The sequence below is a fragment of the Mobula hypostoma genome, chromosome X2, assembly GCF_963921235.1.
Source record: "Mobula hypostoma chromosome X2, sMobHyp1.1, whole genome shotgun sequence".
Classification (NCBI taxonomy): Eukaryota; Metazoa; Chordata; class Chondrichthyes; order Myliobatiformes; family Myliobatidae; genus Mobula; species Mobula hypostoma.
In genome coordinates, this window is record NC_086129.1 from 23,789,889 (window position 1) to 23,816,085 (window position 26,197).

General features: G+C 43.0%; 2 protein-coding genes and 1 long non-coding RNA gene across 3 annotated transcripts in view; 2 read left to right on the plus strand and 1 right to left on the minus strand.

The window, feature by feature from the left end:
- The window catches only part of LOC134340817 (uncharacterized), a 49,560-nt gene extending 45,143 nt beyond the window's left edge, over nt 1-4,417 (minus strand). Inside the window, exon 1 of the long non-coding RNA XR_010016644.1 lies at nt 2,817-4,417. This is a non-coding gene — a long non-coding RNA (uncharacterized LOC134340817). The remainder of the gene's footprint in view (nt 1-2,816) is intronic.
- Nucleotides 222-734, plus strand: LOC134340694 (jupiter microtubule associated homolog 2-like). Its single transcript, XM_063038154.1, has one exon. The coding sequence runs from the start codon at nt 222-224 to the stop codon at nt 732-734; it is 513 nt and encodes a 170-aa protein (XP_062894224.1).
- A 20,692-nt stretch (nt 4,418-25,109) lies between the features above and the next one.
- On the plus strand, nt 25,110-25,622 carry LOC134340919 (jupiter microtubule associated homolog 1-like). The gene has a single exon (XM_063038515.1). The coding sequence runs from the start codon at nt 25,110-25,112 to the stop codon at nt 25,620-25,622; it is 513 nt and encodes a 170-aa protein (XP_062894585.1).
- Nucleotides 25,623-26,197: the final 575 nt, after the last annotated feature.

The following is a 26,197-nucleotide window of genomic DNA, read 5'->3' on the forward strand; positions in this document are numbered from 1 at the left end:
GTGAACAGACAGCCTGTTTACTTGCACACACCTTAAGCAGGTCTTGAGTTCATTGTGATGTTTGCTGACATCATGAAGTGTAACAATGGCATAGCATCATCAGATGTAACCTCTACAGGACTCCTTTGGGTACTGTATCAATAGCAGCCTAAATGTACGTAATAACCTGGTGGTTATTATACCTATCAATAGTTTGGTATCTCATCTGCGGATCGGAAGACATGAGCAAGACAACCACCAACCAAGACCTGGACTCCAAGGATCGCAGCAGTTCCAGGGTGATGCAGCCTCCAGGTGGTGAATCCAGTATCTCATTGGGGCTGGAGGAAAATGCCAAACCAGTGCATTCCCGTCCAAGCAAAACCGCATCCAATACCTTCGGGCCACCATTGCAAAGTCAACCTGTGCCTAGAAGAAGGAACCCGCCAGGTGGAAAAAGTAGTGGTATCTTTCAGGCAGCTACCACTGAAACACCTGAACGAAAGCAACGGAGAAATCCTCCTGGTGGCAAGGCAAGTGGCATCTTTGACGTTGTGGAAATACCTCCCAAAACTCCGGATATCGCAACTGGGGAAGGTGAAAATAGCCCAGGTTCCTCCGAAACTGAAAACCAAATGGAAGCCCAGGGAAAGAAAGGAGAATGTGTGCCTGGGCCAGTACAGTCTGCTCAAACTGAACCAGTAAGGCGCAAGAGAGTCCCACCTGGTGGATGGTCTACCATTGTCCTGGGGTAAATCCACTGTTCACCTCAGTGTATCAGCTGCAGACTGAATAAACGTTGATTTTATTGTAACCTTAAAATTTGAGCGTCACCATTTTGTATTGGCACTTGACATTTGAATGGTCCATAGGTGCTCAAAACATGAGGCCTGCTGGAAAAGGCACGCGTCATTTATTCCCTGTGATGTGAAGTACTGAGTGTTTGTTTTTCTTGTGACTTCAGACTTAATTCTGGCATTTTTGACTTGGTATTTGGATGTGATTTGTGATTGGAAAAAAAAATTGGCATTCTCTGGGCTTTGATGATGCTGGACTTGTTGATTTTCTGTATTATTGGATGTTGGAATTCCCCAACATACTTTTAATACTCTTTTTTAAAATCTTACCCAGTATTATAAAAACTTTTCCAATGAATTTGTTAAACTTAAAGTTGCAGGAAATAAAGTTTAAAGAGAGTTGAAGGGAGTGTGGAAACCAAGGATTTGTCAAGTTGGAAGGAGCATGACAAACAACTCTGGTGATGCAAATCATTGAGGTTTCCACATAATTGGATGATGGATTACCGGAACTTTACTCTAATTTCAGTATCATGGCAAACTCATGTGTATCCCCAGCCCATTAAATACCGAATACAGAACTCTGAGCAACGCTCCCTCTGCAAAGTTTAAATCTTTAATGGTTCGGTCAAGGGATGAAAGTTCCTCATGCTCATGCTAGGAACATGGGACTGTGAATGGAGCTCAGTTGCAAACTGAGTGACCTCAAAGTCAGGAGAAATTGTCTCTCTTCCTGTTTACCACACCAGATTAATTTCTGTTTGAGCAGAGTAAAGAATGGCCTCTTGGAGAATTAGAATTAGATATTGCCACCATTTTGATGTGCTCCTTTTTGGTCCATTCTGATGACCCCATCAGTCCTTCTTCACTTAAACCTAGGACCCGATAGCCAGCTGCTTCTGACAGGAAATATCCTTTCTTGTCTTCACACGTTGTGGCAGCACTGTGGTTTGCGCGAAGCTTCTACAGTAGTGGTTACCAACCTCTTGAAGCCCAAGATCATCTACCTCGAACTCAGTGAAAGGCAAGATCTACCTGCTAAATCGTTTAGAGAAAACACAGCTCAGATTGTATTTCCAATTTGAGGCCTTTTATTTGGGCGAATTGTATTTGAATTACACAAAATACTTTTGTCAAACCTTCAAATTAATTCAAACAAGAAAACACTGTAACTAGCATATCAAACAGGCCATAGCTGTCTTTTTTTAAGAATATTAAAATACTTCACACCTTTAATTCTAAGTTTCATTATTTAATTTTATTTCAACACGAAAAATAAATCAGTAAAAATTGACTGTCATGCTCAATGTGATGACTGGGGCTGAATACCTTCTGCTGGTTCCCTGAAATTTGACTCATAACTACAGACAGCCAGTCTGAGACAGTCTGTGAGATGTAGGGTTGCCAACTGTCCCTTATTTCCCCCGCTAAGGTAGAACGTTCCTATGAAACCTTTCTTGCCAAAATGCTTCATGCCGAAGAAGCAATTACCATTAATTTATATGGAAAAAAATTTTGAGCGTTCCCAGACCCAAAAAAATAACCTACCAAATCATACTAAGTAACACATAAAACCTAAAATAACAGTAACATATAGTAAAAGCAGGAATGATATGATAAATACACAGCCAATATAAAGTAGAAATAATGAAAATTAAACCAAAACCGATTCGTGAAAAAAAATCGGCACATCTCGCATGCGCACACAGGTGCCTGCGCAAGGCTTCATGGTCTCGGGGTAAACACAAATGTGTCATGGTCCGGATCGGGGTCTCTTTAAATTTACCTTGTTTATGTTACGATCCGGACCGTTGATTCCCTGTTTACCCGTGTCCCTCGACTTTGGTGATTAGAGGCAATTAATGCTCGGCTGAACCGGTAGTTTATAGTCTCCAGCTTTCAGCCGTTCGGCGTGGGAGCATCTGCGAAGTCATTAAAGGTACGGTGTGCCAATGTCATCTGGCCGGAGCAAGCCTAGTCTTTGCCGAAGTGAGTGCCAGTAATTCGCCCTTCCGCACCGGAGCAACCCTGTCCAATTACCTTGCCAAAGCGAGCCTGCAAAGTTTCCTCATCGAGGTGGGTCCATCAGTTAACCTGCCGGAGAGAATCAGGAGCTGCTGTTTACTGTTCCTGGGCCGAGTCTAGAACTCGTCACTACCCGGAAGTTCCAAGTACCACATCCAAGTCCTGGCTCTGGCAGCATTGAAGTACGATGTCCAAGTCCTGGCTCTGGCGGTATCCAAGTACCATGTCCAGGTCCTGGCTCCGGTGGCATCCAAGTACCACGTCCAAGTACAAGTCCTGCCCTGGCAGTCTCTGAGTACCAAGTCAAGTCCTGGCCCTGGTGGCCTCCAAGTACCTAGTCAAGTCCTGGCCCTGGCATTCTGTGATTCCTGTCCTACCCCCTGGTCTGAATCTGTTCTCTGCCCCTCTTGCCTCCAGCCCTCGTCTGTAGCCCCCACCTGCACTTCGGTCTAGTTCCATTGCCAGAGCTAGATAGGTACTGTCTGGGGTTCTTTTGTGTTGGTCTTGTTTTGTCTTGTCCTTGCCTCTGTGGGGCAAGTCTGGCCGTCTTGCCATTGCCCCCTGGGGAGTCATGTCTTGTCTTGTCCTTGCCTCCGTGGGGTAAGTCTGGCTGTCTTGCTGTTGCCCTGCGGAGGGTCATGAGTCCCGGCCCTATGTCCTGTACCCAAGGAGGGGTCCCGACTCTCTGTTCTGTGTATGTGTCCATGGTTCCATGTACCTGCTCCCTGAGACCAAGGCTCTGTGTTTCCATGTTCCTCCTCTCCCTAGCCCATGTCATGTCCTTGCCTGGTTCTGGGTCTGAGCCCGAGGTAAGACCCAGGTACTAGGTCCTTGTCCAGTCTCCAGCTCGGAGTCCATACCCTAGCCTCTTCATGTCTCCTCTAGTTCTGGGAGCTGATTCCGAGTCCAAGCCCAGACCCTTGGTCCGGCCTAGTCGTAGTCCTGAGTACTTGTCCAGTTTGCTCCTCCTGCTTCTGCCTTGTCTCCTGGTATCGAACAGTAAACTAAATCGAAGTAACCTCACAAGATGTGTCTTGCATTTGGGTCCACCCTTACTCCCAATGCCCCACCATTGTGACAAAATGTCCTGGGATTTGACTGCTACTTTTGTCTGTTATTTGGGAGTGAGAAAGTTGGCAATCCTAGAGAGGTGTCTGTTAGTAAGTCAGCTCCTGTACTTAGATTTAATAATTTTCATCTGTGAAAATGCAATTTCACATAGTAGTGACCCGAAGTAGGCACTGACTTTCAGTGCTATAAAACTAGATAAGTTAACCTGAAGTACGCACTGACTTTTATTGCTATAAAACACACTGCGCATTGCTCGGCCCCATCAGGAGTAATTGCTACCAGTTTATGAATGGGGATGTCATTTTCATGGACATATTTTTTAAACTCATTGTAAATATCCTCACCTCTCATTCTTTCCTTTAATTGCAAAAGAGCGAGGAAGTCTTCCTTTGTTGTAAAATCCTGGAAAGCCATTCTGACAAATACAACAAGCTGAGCTGTTTGCATTACATCCAGGGATTCATCGAACTGTAGTGAAAAATATTCACAGAGTGACAAGTTGATCCACGTCCTCTGACAGTGATTCTACCCCCTCCTTGTCACTGTTGCAGGGCCAAGCGGTATATTATGTATTGTGGTTGCGATGTTTTTGTTTTTAAAGTCATTAAAAACAGTCTCTGCGGTAATGACCATTGCTTCCTTGAATAAATCTTCATTTGTAAAAGGCTTCTTGTGTTTAGCCAAAAGGTGACTTACACAAAATGATGCTTCAATAGCAGCCTTATTTTGAGCAGCATGATTTGTGAAAAACGATTGCTGGGCCTTCAACCCCGATTTCAGCTCCTCAGCTTTCCTGGCACGAATTGCGCTCTTTGTGGGGTAGGTGTCTTTAAATTCCTGGTGGTTGGTGTTGTGGTGCTGCTCCAGATTCCCTCTTTTAGTCAGTGCTTATGTTTGGTGGCACAACATACATACACACTTGTCTTTCACCAAGGTAAATAGAAATTCCTCTTCCCATTCTGGATGGAATTTGTACTTTTTCGCCTTCTTTCGTGGAGCCCCCGCCATGCTATCAAGATATCACGAGCGAGTGCCGATTGTGTTGCCTCTGATCTGAGCCGACATTCACCTCATTAATTAGCTTGTTTCTTTTGGCTTTTTTTCCTTAAAGATGTGCTGTGTGCATCCCGACTACCGCGGCACCCCTGCATGCTTCGTGGCCCAGAGGTTGGGGACACTGCCGTATATTGATGTTTGCAACAGTCTGTACTCTTATCCTTAATCTGATTGGTCACTTTGATGCAGCACAGGCTACGCTGAAAATGCGGTGCCTGGCGGGGGAACTACACACATAGAACATAGAACAAAGAACAGTACAGCACAGTACTTTGGCCCACAATGTTGTGCCGACCCTCAAACCCTGCCTCCCATATAACATCCCACCTTAAATTCCTCCATATACCTGTCTAGTAGTCTCTTAAACTTCACTAGTGTATCTGCCTCCACCACTGACTCAGGCAGTGCATTCCACGCACCAACCACTCTCTGAGTAAAAAACCTTCCTCTAATATCCCCCTTGAACTTCCCACCCCTTACCTTAAAGCCATGTCCTCTTGTACTGAGCAGTGGTGCCCTGGGGAAGAGGCGCTGGCTATCCACTCTGTTCCTCTTATTATCTTGTACACATGCGCATTGGGCAGAAGGAACAGAACTAAACCCCCGCAACCCGGAAACAATCTCTCTTTACAAACAGCTTTTTAGTGAAAATATTGCTATATTACCATTATCCTAATTAGTATTACTTACTTTTATAATGCTCACATTACAACAGTATTTGTGTATTTATTTTTGATTTTTCTTTGGGATCGACTGGGAAAGTGTCAAAGATCGACCAGTCGATCGCGATCAACAGGTAGGTGATCCCTATTCTACAGCTTAGGGTGTCAGAGTTTGGATTTCAATTCCAACACCATTTGTAATGAGTTTGTACGTTCTCCCCGTGACCGCGTAGGTTTTGTCTGGGTGCTCTGGTTTACTCCCACAGTCCAAAGACCTACTGGTGAGTAGGTTAATTTGTCATTATAAATTGTCCTGTAATTAGGCTACTGTTAAATAGTTGGGTTGCTGGGTTGGGCTGCAAGGGCCTGTTCTGCGTTGTGTCTCTAAGACAAATAAACTATAGAAATTTCCATAATTTTCCTGAGACGCAGGGGTCTGCAGGTGCTGGAAACTGGAGCAACACACACAAAAGCCAAAGGAACTCAGCAGGTCAGGGAGCACCAATGGAGGGAAGTGGACAGTCAATGTTTTGGGTTGAGAGCCTTTATCTGGACTGATAGTTTTCTCCTATTATGATAGAGCAAGGAGAATCTTATACTACCCTTTGCACACAGAATCATTTCTTAACATCTCTCACGATAATGTGTCCAATTGTTACACTGTATCCATCCCAGACTTACAAATGTTAGCTATCGTTTCTCCCTATCTACTATGCCTGTTTTCCTAAGTATGTCAAATTAAGTGCCTGATCTTCTGGAAGTCCTGTTCACGTAATTGATCTGTATAACTCAACTGTTGATCTGAGTACAAAGACATCTCACTCTGTGGAGGAGAAGTGAGCCAGAGGAGATTTAGATGTGCCTTACTATTTCCGAGCTATAGTGACATGATTATACAAATAATTTATTCAGTGTATAAGTCAAAGAACCTGAAAATTGGAAATAATTTTCATTACAATTGTTTGTGAAGATTGGAAGCCTATGTTTTGCAATTTCCCTACCCTTAGATGGGTGTGTATGGGGTGTCAGGGAGGGGGAGCACCTCTGGTGGGGGAACATGTCGTGTCCTTTTCCAGGTGGTTAGCCCAGCTTTGGTCCCCACCTGGCACTCAGCTCACACCTGTGGCTCCCCGTATCTGTTTGCATACGACAGCGGCCACACTCCGGGCAACGGCTTCAACAAGCCGGCTAAACCAGGTGAGGGTAGCTGACGGGTCTCAAACCCTCGGTGAGATAGGGAGTTGTCTATCCCACAATGTGAAGACAGACTCCGGCGGATTGAGCGGACGAGACCAATGGAAGGTCCAATGGTCGAGAAGGCCGTCTCTGCAAGCGTTGTGGAACGCGTAGAGCACGACAAGACACAGAAGACGTCCTGGTCATCCACCGCGCCTAGTCCCATCTCCAGCTGTCTCGACTCTGTCTTGACACTGGATCCAGATGGGAAGTGGGAAGAGAGAGTGAGGCTGACGCTGCGCAACTCTCCCTCACTTAAATCCAAATCATGCACTAGTCTTGGCACCATCAATGGTGTCGAGGTCATCATCGACGACGACGATGGACGAACATGGATGGACCCTTAAATGAATTTTAAATACCTGCCTGAAGAAACTTGTTAGAATTAGGGGCAGTGAACTTGGACTTCTTGTCCCATCACTGCTGAACATCACCGGCTGCTTTGATTATCTCGGCCCTCCCACCCTTTAGAATTAACTCAGTCCAAATCAGAGCTAACTGCAGCCCAAAGAGGGTGCATTGCTCCACTCACTCTTGATTGTAATTAGGAAATTTTGTGATAAATGAACAAGTAATAAGCTTCCTTCCAAACAGGTGCTAAGCCTTAGCCAAGTTTATGCAGGATATTTCAGAGTTCAAAGAATGCAGCCAATGCCTGGTAGATAACATATAATATTTTTTAAATGAAATTCTTTAATTGTTTAAAGAATTAAATTAAATAAGTGGAATGTCAATAAATCCATCATCCTGTATGTGGCCTTCCCACTGACGATCATCTTCTTCACCCTCCATTTGGTCTGGTGATCTTCCTTTAGGTTTCACCTTCTGCTTCAACTGATCTAATTCACTTCTGAACTTTTTCTTCAGCCCTGTACTCCAAGTCTCTAACCTATTGATCAGTTTCAATCGAGACCTCCCATTGGATAGCTGCTGTAAAGATTCTGCATTTAGTTGCTTCAGGGCCCCAGGTTCTGACTGAGGGTCCCACAGGATGGGCCAAAGGGACAGATCCTGATCAATAGGAAGGGTAGGACTGCCACTGGCTGCAGACAGGGAGTCATTGTCTCTCCTTAAACTGAGCGGGCCACTAAAATGATCTGCCTTTCGACAGATCAGAATGATTGGCTCAGCTGCTCTCTCAGTGCCTGCATCCATTCTGCAGATCTGTGCTTGAGTGCTGCCATTTTTTGTTACAATTGTAAAATTCAATAGAGTAGTATCCTAAACCCAGAAAATATACACCAGGTTTATCAGTGGCCTCGCCTTCTAACATTTGACGTGGCAATGTTTGCTGATGATTCAACTCAGTTCCATTGAAAATTCTCAGCAAATGTTGCATTCATGCCTGCGTATAACATTCTGATGGTGTTCTTTTCTTGTATAAACTCCAATTTTTCTAGCATGTTTATATTGTTCAATATTTCAAGCATTTGGAAGGGATTCTTTTGAGAAAACATGACTTGGAAAATAGGAGAGCAGAATACAGGCCATATGCATAGTCTCCATTCTGATAGGACCTCTACTGGTTGATATTCATTGTTATTGAATAGCAAGTGTATCTGGGACTATAGAGCAATGCTGGAATTATCTCCAGGAGATGTGTCAGTGGACTGAACAAGCAGCAATATGGGATCTCTCTATCTCTTTCCACTTGTAAGCATCTTGTTGAAGATGTTATTAACAAAAAACCGAACCTCAGATGGAGGCAAAGCTGGTGAAACACATGGTTAATTTAAGAGAGTCTTATTTTGGGGATTGCTGCTATAATCTTCTGATGCCACAGCTGAAATGAGATGAAACACGTTACAACATGGCCAGATTTTTCCTTGTGCAGTTTTAGAGCCATAGAGTACTACAGCACAGAAACAGGCCCTTCGGCCTATCTAGTCCATGCTGACCTGATCTTTTTAAAAGAAGGATGTTGGCAAAAGACGGGGAACTATAGGCTAGTTACTTAACACCTGTAGTCGGGAAAATACTTGAAGCTGTTAAGGAAGAAATAGCGAAACATTTAGAAAGGAGTGGTTCCATTAGACAGACACAGCATGGAATCAGAAAGGGCAGGTCCTGTTTGACAAACTTACTGGAGTTCTTTGAGGATATAATGAGTGCAGTGGATAGAGGGGAACGGGTGGATGTTGTATGCCTGGATTTCCAGAAGGCATTCGATATGGTGCCGCACAAGAGACTTATAGATAAGATACGGATGCATGGAGTCGGAAGAAGTGTATTGGCATGGATAGTGGATTGGTTAACCAATAGAAGGCAGAGAGTTGGTATAAATGGGTCTTTCTCTGGTTGGCAGTCAGTGGTGAGTGGGGTGCCGCAGGGGTCGGTGCTGGGCCCGCAGCTGTTTACCATTTACATTGATGATTTGGAACAGGGGACTGAGTGTAGCGTAGCAAAATTTGCTGATGACACTGAACTGAGTGGAAAAGCAAATTGTACAGAGGATGTGGAGAGTGTACAGAGGATGTGGAGAGTCTGCAGAGGGATATAGATGGGTTAAGTGAGTGGGCCAAGGTCTGGCAGATGGAAGACAATGTTGGTAAGTGTGAGATCATCTACTTTGGAAGAATAATAGAAGAGCAGATTATTATTTAAACGGTGAAAAATTGCAGCATGCTGCTGTGCAGAGGGACTTGGGAGTGCTTATGCATGAATTGCAAAAAGTTGGCTTACAGGTGCAACAGGTTATTAAGAAGGCACTGGTAAGCCGCACCTGGAGTACTGTGTGCAGTTCTGGTCTCCATACTTGAGGAAGGATATATTGGCTTTGGAGGCAGTGTAGAGGACGTTCACCAGGTTGATTCCAGAGATGAAGGGGTTAACCTATGAGGGGAGATTGAGTCACCTGGGACTATACTCTCTGGAATTCAGAAGAATGAGAGGGGATCTTATAGAAACATACAGAATTTTGAAAGGGATAGATAAGATACAAGTGGGAAAGTTGCTTCCACTTTACAAGAATTAATAAAGGCATAGATTATTTTCTAAACCAGGAGAAAATTAAAATATCTGAGGTGCAAAGGGACTTGGGAGTCCTCGTGTAGGACTCTCTAAAGGTTAACTTGCAGGTTGGTTCAGCGGTAAGGAAGGAAAAATGCAATGTTAGCATTCATTTCAAGAGGACTAGAATATAAAAGCAAGGATGTGATGCTGAGGCTTTGCAAGGCATTGGTCTGACTGCACTTGGAGTATCGTGAGCAGTTCAGGGTCCCTTATCTCAAAAAACATGTACTGGCATTCGAGAGGATCCAGGGGACATTCATGAGAATGATCCTTGGAAAGAAGGGGTTAACATATGAGGAATGTTTCATGGCTCTGAACCTGTACTCTCTGAAGTCTATAAGCCTGGGGGATCTCAGAGAAACCAACTGAATATTGAAAGGCTAAGATAGAGTGGATATTGGAGAGGATGTTTCCTACAGCAGGGAATCTAGGACCAGAGGCCACAGCTTGGAATACAAAGACGTCCCTTTAAAACAGAGATGAGGAGGAATTTATTTAGCCAGAGGATGGTGAACCTGTGGAATTTATTGCCACAGATGGCTGTGGAGGCCAGGTCATCGAGTATATTTAAGGTGGAGGTTGACAGGTTCTTGATTAGTCAGGGCATCAAAGGTTTCAGGGAGAAGGCAGGAGAATGGGGTTGAGAGGGATAGTAAATCAGCCATGAGTGAATGGCCAAGTAGACTCAATGGGCCAAATAGCCTAATCCTGCTCCTGTACCTTATGGTCTTATGGACAGTGAACTGTCGGGCACTGAAGAGTGAAGTAGAACAAAGGGACCTGGGAATACAGATCCTGGATAGTTTAATATAGATTTTGGGGTTGATTCCCAGATGAAGGAATTGTAGGCAAGAGATGCTCAACTTGTTACAGGTTTGCATTATCATCAACTATTTACCCATCTGACAATATTACATAATACCCTTACCACTGGGTATGACAGCAGAATCTGAAAACAAGAAGGAAATCATTGAATTAGTTACTTGCAGCAAACTAATATTACAAAAGGATTCCATCTGTGTCAAATGGAAAAATCATTTAGAATGTGTTCTTTGATGATCCATCAAACTTAATGACATCTTCTGAAATTTTCTGATCTAAGTTTATATGGAGAGGTACACAGAACATAGAATAGTACAGTACAGGAACAGGCCTTTCAGCCCTCAATATTGTGTGGAATTTAATTACCAATTTAATGGCCAACTAAACTAATCCCTACTGCCTACACAGTGTCTTTCTCCTTCCATTTCTCTCTCATTTATGTGCCTATCTAATTGTCTGTTAATAATCCCTAATGATTCTGCCTCTACATCCACCCCAGGCACCAACCACTCTTTGCACTCTCTCCGAAGTTTCAACGTGCTTCTAATAATGGGACGAACAGAACTGTATGTAATACTCCAGATGAGGCCAAACTTGAGTTTTATAAAGCTGCAACATACCTTCCTGGGTTTTGAAATCAATGCCTCAACTAATAAATACAAGCCTATGTAGTCAATTTCAGGGAGCTATGAACTTGGACCCCAAGATCGCTCTGTTCACCAATACTTTTAACGGTCCCTTAACAGTTACATTTGACCTATTAAGGTGAAAAATTTCACATTTGGCTGGGTTAAACTCCATTTGCCATTTATCCGCCCAAATCCACAGCACCACCAATCTTCGTATCATCTGCAAATTTATCAACCCACCCATCTATATTTTCATCCAGCTCATTTCTATACATGACAAACACCAGGTTCTAGTATAGATCCCAGCGGAACAGCATTAATCACAGACCTCCAGGCAGAATAAGTCCCTTCAACCACAACCCTCTGTCTTCTATGGGCAAGACAGTTCCACATCCAAAAGGCCAATTCACCACTGATCCCATGCAGCTTAATCTTCTGGAAGAGCCTCCCATTAGGGAGCTTGTCAAATGCTTTACTAAAGTCCATGTAGATAACATCAACATCTTCATCAATCACCCTTGTCATCTCATCAAAAAACTCAAACAAGTTAGTAAGACAATGCTGGTACTCTCTAATTAGGCCATGGTTTTCCAAATGGTCATAAATCCTATCCTGAAGTATTTTCTCCAGTAACTTCCCTGCCACTGATGTAAGACTCATCAGTCTATAGTTTCCAGGATTATCCCTGGAAGGACATGCAGTCAAGCAGGCTCATTGCTTGCCTCTCAATAACCTGGGCTACATCCCATCAGGTCCTGCGGATTTATCCAATGCAATTCTCTTTGAGAGATCTAATACTACCACCTCCCTTACCTCGAAATGCTCCTGGCATATTAATACTCTCAACACTGACCTCCCTATCCTCCACTCATTAATGACCTCACCCACGGCCTCCACATCTAAGAATAAAGATCCTGAAGAATCCTACCCTCTCTATAGTTAACTGCTTGCATTTGATGTAGGTGTAGAATGCCTTACGATTCTCTTTAATCCTACTTGCCGAAGTCATTTCATGGCACTTCCTGGTTTTCCTAATTCCCCTCTAAGAGTTTTTTTCCTGGCTTCTTTATATTCCTTAAGGGCTCTGTTTAATTCTAGCTTCCTAAGCATTACTTACTTTCCCTTTTCCTTCTTGAATAAATTCAATATCTCCCTCAACATCCTAGGTTCTCTTACCTTGCCATCCTTGTCCTTCCTTCTGACTGGAACATATGTGTACTCTACTCTTGACAGGTATATTTATATCCATCAAATTCTTTCTTATCTGAAGTCCTTTAAATACCAGTGTTGCAAAGACTCAAAACTGAACTTCTGTTCCCTTTGCCTTTAACTATCTTGCAACCGTAACTGCACAGATTTCTCGCCAGGATATAAGGAGGTAATCATTGACAATATATGGTAAATCTCAATGATAATCCTGAATGTCAGAATGAACCTAACGTTGGTCCTTGTGAACTCAAACACTGCTTTACTTTTTCAGTAAACTGTCAAATGCAAATTTCATTCAAAGACATACAAACAGTACAAAATAACAGTTTCTAAGCTCTTTTTGTCAAGAATAGCTTTTTCTTAAACAATTGTCTATTGCCAAACTAACACTGATGTAATAAAAAGGAGATGCTATGTTATAAAGTCATAAAGCACTGTCTATGCTGACCATCAACAATCCATTTTACGTGAATCCCATTTTTTATTCACTTGATTCTCTCACCAACTCCCCCCACCCTCACAGATCCTACCACTCAACTGCACACGTTATCCCACCAACCTGCATCTGTTTGGTATGCAGGAGGAAACCAGATCACCATGAGGAAACTATTTAAACCATAAGACCATAAGACACAGGAGCAGAAGGAGGCAACTTGGCAAATCGAGTCTGCTCTGCCATTCAGTCAAGGCTGATCCTTTTTTTCCCCTCCTCAGCCCCACTCCCCAGCCTTCTCCCCGTAGCCTTTGATGCCATGGCCAATCAAGAACCTATCAATCTCTGCCTTAAATACACCCAAGAACCTGGTCTCCACAGCTGCCTGTGATAACAAATTCCACAAATTCACCACCCTCTGGCTAAAAAAATTTCTCTGCATCTCCATTTTAAATGGATGCTCCTCTATCCTGAGGCTGTGCCCTCTTGTCCTAGACTCCACCACCATGGGAAACATCTTTCCCACATCTACTCTGTCTAGGCCTTTCAACATTCAAAAGGTTTCGATGAGAACCCCCCTCATCCCCCTAAATTCCAGCGAGTACAGGCCCAGAGTCATCAAACGTTCTTCAAATGATAACCTTTTCATTTCCAGATCATCCTTGTGAACCTCCTCTGCATCCTCTCCAATGCCAGAACATCTTTTCTTAGATAAGCAGCCCAAAACTATTCACAATACTCAAGGCGAGGCTTCACCAGTGCCTTATAAAGCCTCAGCATCACATCTCTGCTCTTATATTCAAGACCTCTTGAAATGAGTGCTAACTTGGCATTTGCTTTCCTCACCACTCACTCAACTTGCAAGTTAACCTTTAGGGTGTTCTGCACAAGGACTTTCAAGTCCTTCTGCATCTCAGATTTTTGAATTTTCTCCCTGTTTAGAAAATAGTCTGCACATTTATTTCTTCTACTAAAGTGTATGACTATACATTTTCCAGCATTGCATTTTATTTGCCACTTTCTTGCCCATTTTCCTAATCTGCCTAAGTCCTTCTGCAGCCTTCCTGTTTCATCAAAAACTACCTGCCCCTCCAGCAATCTTCGTATCATCTGCAAACTTAGCGACAAAGCCATCTATTCCATCATCTATATCATTTATATACAGCATAAGAAGAAGTGGTCCCAACACCGACCCCTGCGGAACACCACCAGTCACTGGCAGCCAAACAGAAAAAGATCCTTTTATTCCCAGTCGCTGCCTCCTACCAATCAGGCAATGCTCTAACCATGTTGGTAACTTTCCTGTAATACCAATGGCTCTTAACTTGGTAAGCAGCCTCATGTGTGGCACCTTGTCAAAGGCCTTCTGAAAGTCTGGACCCATTGTTGTTTGTCATCGGGATGATAATGTGGTAAATTGGATCAGCAAATTTGTGGATGACATCAAGATTAGGGAGTAATGGACAGCGAAGATGCCTAACAAAGTTTGCAATGGGATCTGGACAGCTGGAAAAATGGGCTGAAAAATGGCAGGTAAAATTTAATGCAGACAAGCATTGATGTGTTGCACTAAGGATTGTGGTAGAACAGAAGGATATGGGAATACAGATTCATAATTCCTTGTAAGTGGTGTCACAGGCAGATAGGGTCACAAAGAGAGCTTTTGGCACATTGACCTTTAAAGACAAAGTATTGAGGACAAGAGTTGGGATGTTGTGTTGAAATTAGAGAAGACATTGGCGAGGCCAAAGTGGAGTTATAGTCACCTACTGTACCTACAGGAAAGATCCAAAAGATTGAAAAAGTACAGGGAAAATTTAAAGGATATTGCCGGAACTTGAGGACCTGAGTTATAGGAACAGATTAAACTGGTTAGGACTTTGTTCCCTGGAGTTAGGAAAATGAGTGGTATAGATAGGTTGAGACTAGATTTAAAGGTTAAGGGTGAAAAGTGAAAAGTTTAAGGGAACATGAGGGGAAACTTCTTCACTCAGAAGGTGGTGTGAGTGTGGAAGAAGTTGCCAGCAGAGACGCTGGTCAGAACATTTAAGAGAAATTTGGATAAATACGTGGATGGGAGTGGCATGGATGGCTATGGTCCAGGTGAGAGTTGATGGGACTAGGCAAGATCACAGTTGGGCACAGACTAAATGGGCCGAAAGGCTTGTTTCTGTGATTAGTCCTCTATCACTGAGTCTAAGATGACTCCCCAGACTCTGCAGCGGTAGTGTGAACTCCTTTAACCAATGACAAAGCAGGCCTTAACCTTCGAACTGATGACACCAGCACCCATGAATGTTTAATGCAAGGTGGAAGTAAAAGACCATTGTATGCTGCTTGGTATTACTAAACATGATCTGTAGTCTTCATGTTCCAACGGCTCTTACACTTAATATGACAATTAGAAGTTTGCCTTCAAGTCATTAAAGTCACATTGCATGGTATTCCAGGAAAACAGAGATTGGATATTACATATCTGTCTGTCTTTCAGAGTCAAGTATGTGGAACAGCTTGGCGAACTGGTACTTGGGAGTAATATTCCTGATTAAACCTATTATACTTGCAGATAGTTGATAGCTCCTCAGTGCATACAATATTATCTCTGGGTTATCACTACAAATTTCACAGCTTCATTTTAAATCATTACCTTGTGATAAGGCATTGTTTGAGGAACAGATGGAAACTGCAAACAGAAGGAAATTATTAAGGAGAGCACCAATGGTGAGTTAAAACTAGTGACCAGGAATGATTCCAATTTTTGGCTAAGTATCATGAACACAATCCCTGCTTATCTGTTGAAATGATTGAGACATCGAGGTGAATGCCAAATGCGAGCGAGAGTTTACCGCCAACCGCCTTCCTTTTGATTGCTGCTGAGAAGGTGTATGCGACTGGCCTGTCGCTGTATGGTTCACTGCCGCTGGTGGGTAGGGCTTTGTGTTTGAGTGGTTTCTCTCTCTTTGTTGACAAAGGAAGATGTTACTGTGGTTCTGTGTTATGGATTGGACTATTGTGTTTATGGACTGAGGACTTTCTCAGTAATATGGTTTTCATATTCTGTGTTTTTCGCCCATTTCTTTTCATATTTTTGTGTGAATGAAAAGGGTGTGGGGGGGTCGATATTAGTGTTCCGTTTTGTGTGGGGGAAGGGGAGTTTGGGGGCTGATAGTGTTCCTTTTTGTGCGGGTGTGGGTTTTGATGTTTCTCTCTGAATGACTTTCCTGTTGTTTGTTTCGTGGCTATCTGGAGAAGATAAAACTCAGAGTTGTGTATAGACACATGCTTTGATAATAAATGAACCTTCGACCTTTGACCTTTGAAACTGTAACTATTATCATCTTACAAGTTATTTAATTTTAATGCTAAGGAGCCCTCAGAATATTACCTGGCCTTAAAATAGTAATTTACCTGCAAATTTCTCAATTAACTGACCTGTTACTCAATCATTATAAGTTACCTTGATTTGTACCATACTTCCAATCAGATTTGCTGCATAACTTCTGGTCAGATGGTATATTGTGTACTTCCTGTTCACTTGTGGTTGCCACAATGTAAAGGAGTGTGTGAATAAACCATTAATCTGCAGTGTAAAGATTGGAGATTGTGAATTTAAACTTAAGAAATGAGGTAGAATAGTATTGAGAAAAGAGAACGAATACGAAGGAAGTGAAAATTGGGAAAATGTGTAATGGACATGTAGATCAGAATACACCATATTGTGACCTCAGAGCTTACCCTTACAATATAAACACGTCCAGGGCTTCACTTCCACTATCTTACGCCAGCTGAACCACAAAGTAAATAAAATGCAGATAGCTGGGTTACGTTCCTAGCTTGGTATGAGATAAATGTTCAAAGGTCAGAGGGGTTAATTCGGAAGGCACAAGATAGATAGATCCCAAAGGTGAAGAAGTATTCTAAAGGGAGGATGAGGCAATGGTGGATAACAAGAGAAGTCAAAGACAGCATAAAATCAAAAGAAAGGACGTATAATACAGCAAAAATCTGTGGAAAGCAAGATGATTGGGAGGCTTTTAAAAACACGAGGGCAACTAAAAAAAAGCCATAAAGAGAGAAAAGATGGAATATGAAGGTAAGCTAGCCAATAATATAAAAGAGGATATCAAAAGTTTTTTTCAGATATACAGTATAAAGAGTAAAAGAGAGGTGAGAGTGGATATCGTACCACTGGAAAATGCCGCTCGAGGTAGTAATGGGGGAACAAAAAATGGCAGATGAGCTGAATAATTAGTTTGCAACAGTGTTCACTGTGGCAGACACAAGCTGTATGCCAGAAATTCGAGTGTCGGGGCAGAAGTGAGTGCAGTTGCAATTACTAGGGTGAAGTTATGTGGGAAGCTGAAATGTCTGAAGGTCACTGGTCATCTGGACCAAATGGTGTACACCCCAGGGTCCTGAAAGAGGTGGCTGAACAGATTCTGGGGGCATTAGCAATGATCTTTCAAGAATCACTAGATTCTAGAATGGTTGCAGAGGATTGGAAAATTGCAAATGTCACTCCACTCTTTAAGAAGGGAGGGAGACAGAAGAAAGGAAATGATAAACCAGTTGACCTGACTTCAATGGTTGGGAAGATGTTGGAATCCATTATTAAGGATGAAGTTTTGGGGTGCTTGGAGGTACTTGATAAAATGAGCCCAAGACAGAATGGTTTCCTCAATGGGAAATCTTGCCTGACAAATCCGTTGGAATTCTTTGCTTGGAGGAGGCCTTTGAAAGGAAACTCTCCAAGTACGCAGGACTGGTCAGCAACTGTCAGCAGTCTGGATGGAGAGCGAGGTGTCTCCCAGTGGAGGGTGGTTGTAGGGGATTCATAGCCCGTTCTTTAGTTAGAGCCTTCAGCACTTTGGGCATCGAGCGAGAGAGGAAGAGGAGAGCCATCCGCAGTACCACCGATGCGGCAGAGAGGGCCTCAAGATGGCTGTGGCTCAAAAGAGGGGAGCCATGGAGTCATAAGTAGCTAGCCATCTGGACACAAGCTGGGGTCTGATCAGCCCCGGCTGGGTCACCTGGAGGAGGGTGTATGATACTGAAAGACCTGAAACAGTGATTCCAGGAACATCACTGAAGATGTTTCTAGAAGCATCAGTAGATGTATGTACACAGTGAGGAAGTAACAGGCAGGAAAGACAAAGGACAGTCAGTGAATGTTGTTTACTTGGATTTTCAGAAGGCCTTGACAAGGTGCCACATATCAGGCTGCTTCGCTGCCTTACCTTCTTTATAACTACATCAATATGTTGGGACCAGGTTAGATCCTCAGAGATCTTGACACACATTAACTTGAAACTGCTCACTCTTTCCACTTCTGATCCCTCTATGAGGATTGGTCCATGTTACCTTGCCTTACTCTTCCTGAAGTCTACAATCAGCTCTTGGTTCTTACTGACATTGAATGTAAGGTTGTTGCTGCTGGTATAGCCCTCTGCAAGTTGTACCTGGTTTTCTTGCACAGACTTGGGTTACCAGACTCAAATGCCACAGACCTAGCCCTCAGCAGAAGGTTAACCTTGTAGTTCATCCACAGCTTTTGATTTGGGAAAGTACAACAAGTTTTCATGGGCACACACTCAACCACACCGGTTTTAGTGATGTTGCTAAGAACTATGGCATACTTATCCAGATTGGAAGATGAATGCCAGTCCACTGATTCAAAGCAGTGTTATAAGTGCTCCTGTGCTTCCCTTGTCCCTACCTTCTTGGTCCTCACTACTGGTGCTGCAGTCTTCAGTCTTTGCCTATACTCAGGGAATAGAAGCACAGCCAGGTGATCAGACTTATCAGTCTTTCTGAAGTGTGGGCGTGGGATAGCGCGATAAACACTATTGATAGTGGTGTAACAGTGGTCCAGTGTGTTGGTTCCTCTGCTACTACAAGTGATTTATTGATGATAATTATTTAGTGACTTTATCAAGGTGGAAAGTTACAGGAAAGATACTAGCATGGACGGATGATTGAGTGACTGGCAGGAGGCGAAGAACGGGAGTAAAGGGGGCCTTTTCTGGTTAGCTGCCAGTGACTAGTGGTGTTCTGTAACGTTCGGTTTTGGGACCTCTGCTTTTCACGTAATATGGCATCGTTTTGTATGATGGAATTGATGGGTTTATCACTAAGTTTGTGGACAATACGAAGATAGGTGGAGGTGCAGATATTATTGAGGAAGCAGGGAGTCTGCAGAAGGACCTGGGCAGATTGGGAGAATGGGCAAAGTGGCACATGGAATATAGCGCAGGGAGATATATGGTCATGCAGTTTGGCGGAAGAAGTAAAGGCATAGACTATTGTCTAAACGAGGAAGAAATTCAAAACTGACAGGTGCAAAGAGACTTTGCAGTCCTTGTGTAGAATTCCTTGAAGGTTAACTTGCAGGATGAGTCATTGGTAAGGAAGGCAAATGTAATGTTAACATTCATTTCAAGAGGACTAGAATGTAAGAGCAAGGATATGATGCTGATGCTTTATAAGGCATTGGTCAAACCACACTTGGAGTATTTGAGCCCCCATCTAATCAAAGATGTGCTGGCCTTGAAGAGGTCCAGAGGAAGTTCACGAGAATTATTTTGTAATAGAGGGACGCCCATTTAGAACAGAAATGAGGTGGAATTTCTTTAGCCAGAGGATGGTGAATCTGTGGAATTCATTGCCATGGAAGGCTGTGGAAGTCATTGAGCATATTTAAAGCAGAGATTGATAGGTTCAAAGTTCAAAGTAAATTTATTATCAAAGTAGATATATGTCACCATATACAATCCTGAGATTCATTTTCCTGTGGGCATATTCAGTAAATCCATAATAGAATAATAACTATAATAGAATCAATGAAAGATTGCACCAGCCTGGGTGTTCAACCAGCATGAAAAAGACAACAAGCTGTGCAGATACAAAAAGAAAGAAATAATAATAACTAAATAAATAAACAATAAATATTGAGAACATGAGATGAAGAGTCCTTGAAGTTGAGTCCATAGGCTATGGGAACATTTCAATAATGGGGCAAATGAAGTTGAGTGAAGTTATCCCCTTTGGTTCAAGAGCCTGATGGTTAAGGGGTAATGACTGTTCCTGAACATTTCTTGTTGCAGGAAACATACAATTTCCCTGATTGAGGAAACATATAATTAGGCAAGAGGAAAGTTTAGGTAGGGCGTGATTGGCAAAGGCCCTTTCTGAGATGATGTTAAGGTGCTTTGGATGGTGAAATTCTTACCTCTCGTCTTGAGCTGATGAGCCAGTCAAGGTGCTGCATTGTCAGGTTGGTGCTGTAAAAGCTTAGAATGGTGATTCTAGATACTATATAATCCAAGATGGCACCAAGCTGTGAACTCTGTTGAGTTGTGGCTCAGATTTGTTTTTTAAAGTTTGTAAGGATGGTGTTGGGGACAGAGAGTGGATTTACGGATCAGCTTAGGGTTTTTATTTTAATGTTACAGCACAGTACAGGCCCCTCGGCTCACAATGTTGCTCCAAAGGGCTTGTACTGTTTAGGGACAGGAATGAGGAATTAGAGATCAGGCCAGTCTAAGTCTCTGCTTCGCGTTCAAAGGCGAGTAATGTAGAGGTGATCGAATGTCAGATGCCGGGTTAGCAGAGAGTGGACAAGGGTCATACCCCTTCCCCCACCCCTTGTCAGCAGGTTCTGGAGTCGGATTTCCGTGCGGGCATGAGGAACAAGTTCCAATGACCAACAGTGTACGCAAGTTGAAGTGGCCGTAGTTCAAGGTCTAGTGTTCAGAGTCCCGTCATCAGTGAGTCCGGAGTTCAAGGCCCTGTGGTTGATGATTGGTGTGTCCTGGAATCGATGCCAAAGATCGAGGCCCAAGGGTGAACTGGAAGTCCAGAAGTCATGGCCCATTGGCCTGAGCTGAGTTTACAAATCTCTACGAGTCCACTGGAGGCTGGAGACCTTTTCTGTGGTTAAAGGACTGTGTATGTGCATGGGTGGGAGGGAGACCTGGCTTGTTTTGCTTGCTGTGTTCTGTGTTGTTCTGCCAGGCATTGTCGGCATGCTATGTTGGTGCTGGAATGTGTGGTGTCATTCGCGGGCTGTCCCAGCACACCCTCGGACGTGTTGGTTGTTATCGCAAACAACGTATGTATGTATGCTTCGATGTACACATGATAAATAAATTTTAATCTTCAATCTTGAATCTTGGTGGTGTGATGATTCTGTTATGTTTTCCTTGTAACAACCACAGTTGTATACTTCTGTTGCAGATAGGACTACTTTAAAACATGCCTGGGATATCTTGGTGTGCAAAGGATGTTGCCAGGTTAGGAAGTCAGAGAACCAGTCAATGCAAATTACTTTGGTGGCAACAGAGTCTACTAGTCTACCGTGAGATCTGCCGTAGCCTACTGGGATTGCCAGTTCAGCTGCCTTAACTCTGCCTCTGCGTCCGAAATATCGCAGCTTGCTTTTGCACTCTGGCTTCCCCACTCTGCTTAGCAGGACTTCACAAGCAGATGAATTCCCCTCTCCTTGGGAAGAGAGCATCCATGATGTGACGTGTGCTTTGATGTGTGACAAAGCATGACATGTGGTCTGAAGTGATCGCGAAGCTACACCTACTGTTCTCTGCAAGTTGACCTGTCCAGACAGGGGAAGGTGGCATGAGCTTTAGCTGCAATAAGTGAAAGTTCTGGATGGATTTCTTATCAAGAGGAGACACAAGCGACAGTAGGTACTGGAATCTGAAACTTAGCATATCAAGCAGTGGAGGAAAATGGTTTTGGGTGGAACCAACTCTCGGAGAAATATTATGGAAAGCTTCTATCAAAGATCTTGCACCTTTCGTTAGTTTCCTCTGACCTTCTTCTCAGCTACTGACTTTTGTTTAAGTCTTTCAGCCCACTGACTAAAGTTTGCTCATCTATTCAATTCCCAACAAACATACAAAGGATTGATTATTTTCTGAACTAGCTGTGGTTCAGGATGTACAGTACCTGTGGATAAGACAATTGCCCACGAGACATCAACAATTGTTAACTGTCGTACACTCAAGTAATTCAGCTTTATAAGCCATCCACCATTTGGGCATCAAAGGTGGATTGGCATCACCAGTGCGAATTCACCGCATTCAGTGTGTAGCTTTGTCATGTATACTGAGGGTTGACAAAGGTGTCTTTGGATGTGACATCGTGTTTGTGAAAGAGAAAATAATAATCCTGTATGATTTTAATACAGGTCTCCATATTTCTCTTTGATCTTCCCTGAAAAAGGTTGATCATTAAGCTAAAAATTATACATTGGCCAGGATACATACAGAAACATCAGCAGCACCTGTATACACTCTTTCAAGTTACATATTGCCATTTCTTCATTGCCTCTAGTGTTAGGGCGTACTCTGGAGTTGGGGTATATAGCAAATATTAATTTCACCAGCAAGCAATTTTCAGACATGAACATGGATTGTAAATTGAATTTAAAATGCAGCCCTGACCAATAGTTTTCCTGGAGCTGCAGACTGGAGTTGATTGCAAACCAGACAATGCTGACTAACATTCATTTTGGGTGTCTGGAGTCTGCGTGCAAAGAAGGAGGTGTTTGAAAACCATATGTAATTCTAATGAAGTATTGTAGATACATGATAACTATAGAATTGTCCTGCTGTTATCTTTGATCTTTAACATATAAAAATGTCATGGAATATTGGGTCGGGAGGTCTCTTTCTCCAAGCGTGTCTCAATATGATGCGTGCTGCTTGTTTTTGTGAATAAAAGACTTCTGTATCCACTACTTTCAGTGTCTCTCTGAAATGGTAGAAGGTAAAATGGTGGATATGCCGGTGAAGATCAACTCCCCCAAAAAATAAATTACTGAAAAAAATCTAGTCTGAATGGCTGCCAAACATCTTTTCTCTGTCAGCCAAAATCGATTTCCGTTTATTTATAAGTACAGTCTCATTTGACATGGTGGGATATCTAGCCCATTGATCAGCCAATATATCCTTGCCAATATATGCTGCAATCCCTGTGGGTTTGTCGCTATTTACACCTAGAGGTATGAATGTCGTAATTAAGCAGTCATATTTTAACACAACTCTAAAGCAAGATTAAAGGGCTTGCTATGCACAGTGAATGAGAAGTTGGCATTTTTTTTACTGAAAATTGAACTTGCAGTACGCTGAAGTGGTATATATTCAGGGATTATTAACGTGCTGAAAGCATACTTCATTGATGTATGTAGGAGAATCATTAATTGCAATATATAATCATAGAATTGTTGTCCGATAGAGCAAAGAAAGTAGATATCAAGCCTGTGCTTGCTCTTTGAAAGAGTTGGCCAATATTTCAACTTGATCCATTTCCTTGCTGTTTCTTCGTTGTGCTGTAATTGCTTCCTCCCCACGTCTATCCAAATCCCGAATGATAGTTGGCATTAAGTGTATCTGCCACATGCATTCCAGATAACAATGAAAATAAATTCTTTCCACGTTGCCTCTAACTCATTTGACAAATACCTTAAGTGAGCATGCAGTCAGTTTATTTACCAAGTCTTGATTTAATAGCTGTTTTGCAATGAGAACTTCAGGTGAGATGCTTTTCTTTAAACATTTGCAAGCCATCATACTTGCATAGAGTGCAAATATTTGCCTTGTATTTAAAAGATGCATTTTAAAATTAATTTTTGCTGAGTTTCACAGACAATGATTGAAAATAAAAAAAACACTGCAGAAGCTGAAAATGTGAATTAATAACAGAAAATGCAGGAATCAGTCAGCGGGTCAGGCAGCATCAGTGGAATGGGAAATGGAGTCAATAGTTCATGTCAAAAACCCTTCACCGGGACTGGAAATGTGAGAAAACATAGTTTGAAGTTGCAGCGAGGATTGGGAGGAATAGGTAGCACAAAGGGAATATCTGTGGCACCAAATACACTCATCTTGGGCTTCCAGCCACGTACAAGAAGCTCACGAAGAGTTTATTTGTCGTATACGCCAGGAAGGCATTAGATCTTATTTCATCTGTGGCACCATTTTGTCAGTTGCTTCATATTCACCACATCTGCTCCCAGGATGAGGCTTTCCTTTCCAGGACAAATCAGAGATGTCCTCCTTCTTCAAAGAGCAGGGTTTCCCTTCCTCCACTATTGATGCTGCCCTCACCCACATGAGGGAACACTTCACCTGCAAATCGGTTTGGATCGTCTACTGCAGGGGTTCCAAACCTGGGGTCCATGAACCCCTTGCTTAATGGTAGGGGTCCTTGGCATTAAAGAAGTCTACTGTATCCGTGCTTCTGAAATGGTATCCTCTATATTGGTGAGGCCCAACATAGATTGGGGGCACCGCTTTCTTGAGCACCTTCATTCCACCTGCAACAAGCAGGGTTTCCCCGTGGCCAACCGTTCTGACATGTCTGTCCGCGGGATCCTGTACTGTCATGATGAGGCCCGTTATCAGGTTTGAGGAGCAACACTTCATATTTTGTCTGGGTAGTCCGCAACCTACTCACTGTGCTCACTCTACTCACTCTACACCTATGACTGTGAGGCTCAGTACGACTCCAAACCATATACAGGTTTGCTGATGATACCACTGTTGTGGGCTGTATCTAAGGGGGTGATGAATCAACACACAGGATTGAAAATTTGTCTGAGTGGTGTAATAACAACAACCTCTCAGTCAATGTCGATAAGACCAAGGAACTGATTGTACACTTCAGGAAAGGGAAACCAGAGGCCCATGAGCCAGTAGTCATCTGAGGATCAGAGGAGGAGAGGGTCAGTAACTCTAAGTTCCTGGGTGTCACAATCTCGGCGGACCTGTCCTAGACTTATCATGTAAATGTTATTGTAAAGCAATCAGGACAGCACCCCTACTTCCTCAGGAGTTTGTTTTACGATGAATGATACTATCCAATCATATGTCGTTTGCCCGAAAAGGTAAATTAACCATGTTGTAACAATCATGATCTTCCCTCCCTCCTGGTCTTTGGTGAACTGACAGCCTGTTTACTTGCACACACCTTAAGCAGGTCTTGAGTTCATTGTGATGTTTGCTGACATCATGAAGTGTAACAATGGCATAGCATCATCAGATGTAACCTCTACAGGACTCCTTTGGGTACTGTATCAATAGCAGCCTAAATGTACGTAATAACCTGGTGGTTGTTATACCTATCAATAGTTTGGTACCTCATCTGCGGATCGGAAGACATGAGCAGCACAACCACCTTCCGAGGCCTGGACTCCAAGGCTCGCCGCAGTTGCAGGGTGTTGCAGCCTCCAGGTGGTAAATCCAGTATCTCATTGGGGGTGGAGGAAAATGTCAAACCAGTGCATTCCCGTCCAAGCAAAACTGCATCCAATACCTTCGGGCCACCATTGCAAAATCAACCTGTGACTAGAAGAAGGAACCCGCCAGATGGAAAAAGTAGTGGTATCTTTCAGGCAGCTACCACTGAAACACCTGATCTAAAGCAACAGAGAAATCCTCCTGCTGGCAAGACAAGTGGCATCTGTGACGTTGTGGAAATACCTCCCAAAACTCCGGATATCGCAACTGGGGAAGGTGAAAATAGCCCAGGTTCCTCCGAAACTGAAAACCAAATGGAAGCCCAGGGAAAGAAAGGAGAATGTGTGCCTGGGCCAGTACAGTCTGCTCAAACTGAACCAGTAAGGCGCAAGAGAGTCCCACCTGGTGGATGGTCTACCATTGTGCTGGGGTAAATCCACTGTTCACCTCAGTGTATCAGCTGCAGACTGAATAAACATTGATTTTATTGTGACCTTAAAATTTGAGCGTCACCATTTTGTATTGGCATTTTATATTTGAATGGTCCATAGGTGCTCAAAACATGAGGCCTGCTGGAAAAGGCACGCGTCATTTATTCCCTGTGATGTGAAGTACTGAGTGTTTGTTTTTCTTGTGACTTCAGACTTAATTCTGGCATTTTTGACTTGGTATTTGGATGTGATTTGTGATTGGAAAAAAAAATTGGCATGCTCTGGGCTTTGATGATGCTGGACTTGTTGATTTTCTGTATTATTGGATGTTGGAATTCCCCAACATACTTTTAATACTCTTTTTTAAAATCTTACCCAGTATTATAAAAACTTTTCCAATGAATTTGTTAAACTTAAAGTTGCAAAATAAAGTTTAAAGAGAGTTGAAGGGAGTGTGGAAACCAAGGATTTGTCAAGTTGGAAGGAGCATGACAAACAACTCTTGTGATGCCAAATCATTGAGGTTTCCACATAATTGGATGATGGATTACCGGAACTTTACTCTAATTTCAGTATCA

Excerpts from the sequence above, each read along its gene's own strand:
- LOC134340694 (XM_063038154.1), top strand. The coding sequence starts at position 222 with ATGAGCAAGACAACCACCAACCAAGACCTGGACTCCAAGGATCGCAGC.
- LOC134340919 (XM_063038515.1), top strand. The coding sequence starts at position 25,110 with ATGAGCAGCACAACCACCTTCCGAGGCCTGGACTCCAAGGCTCGCCGC.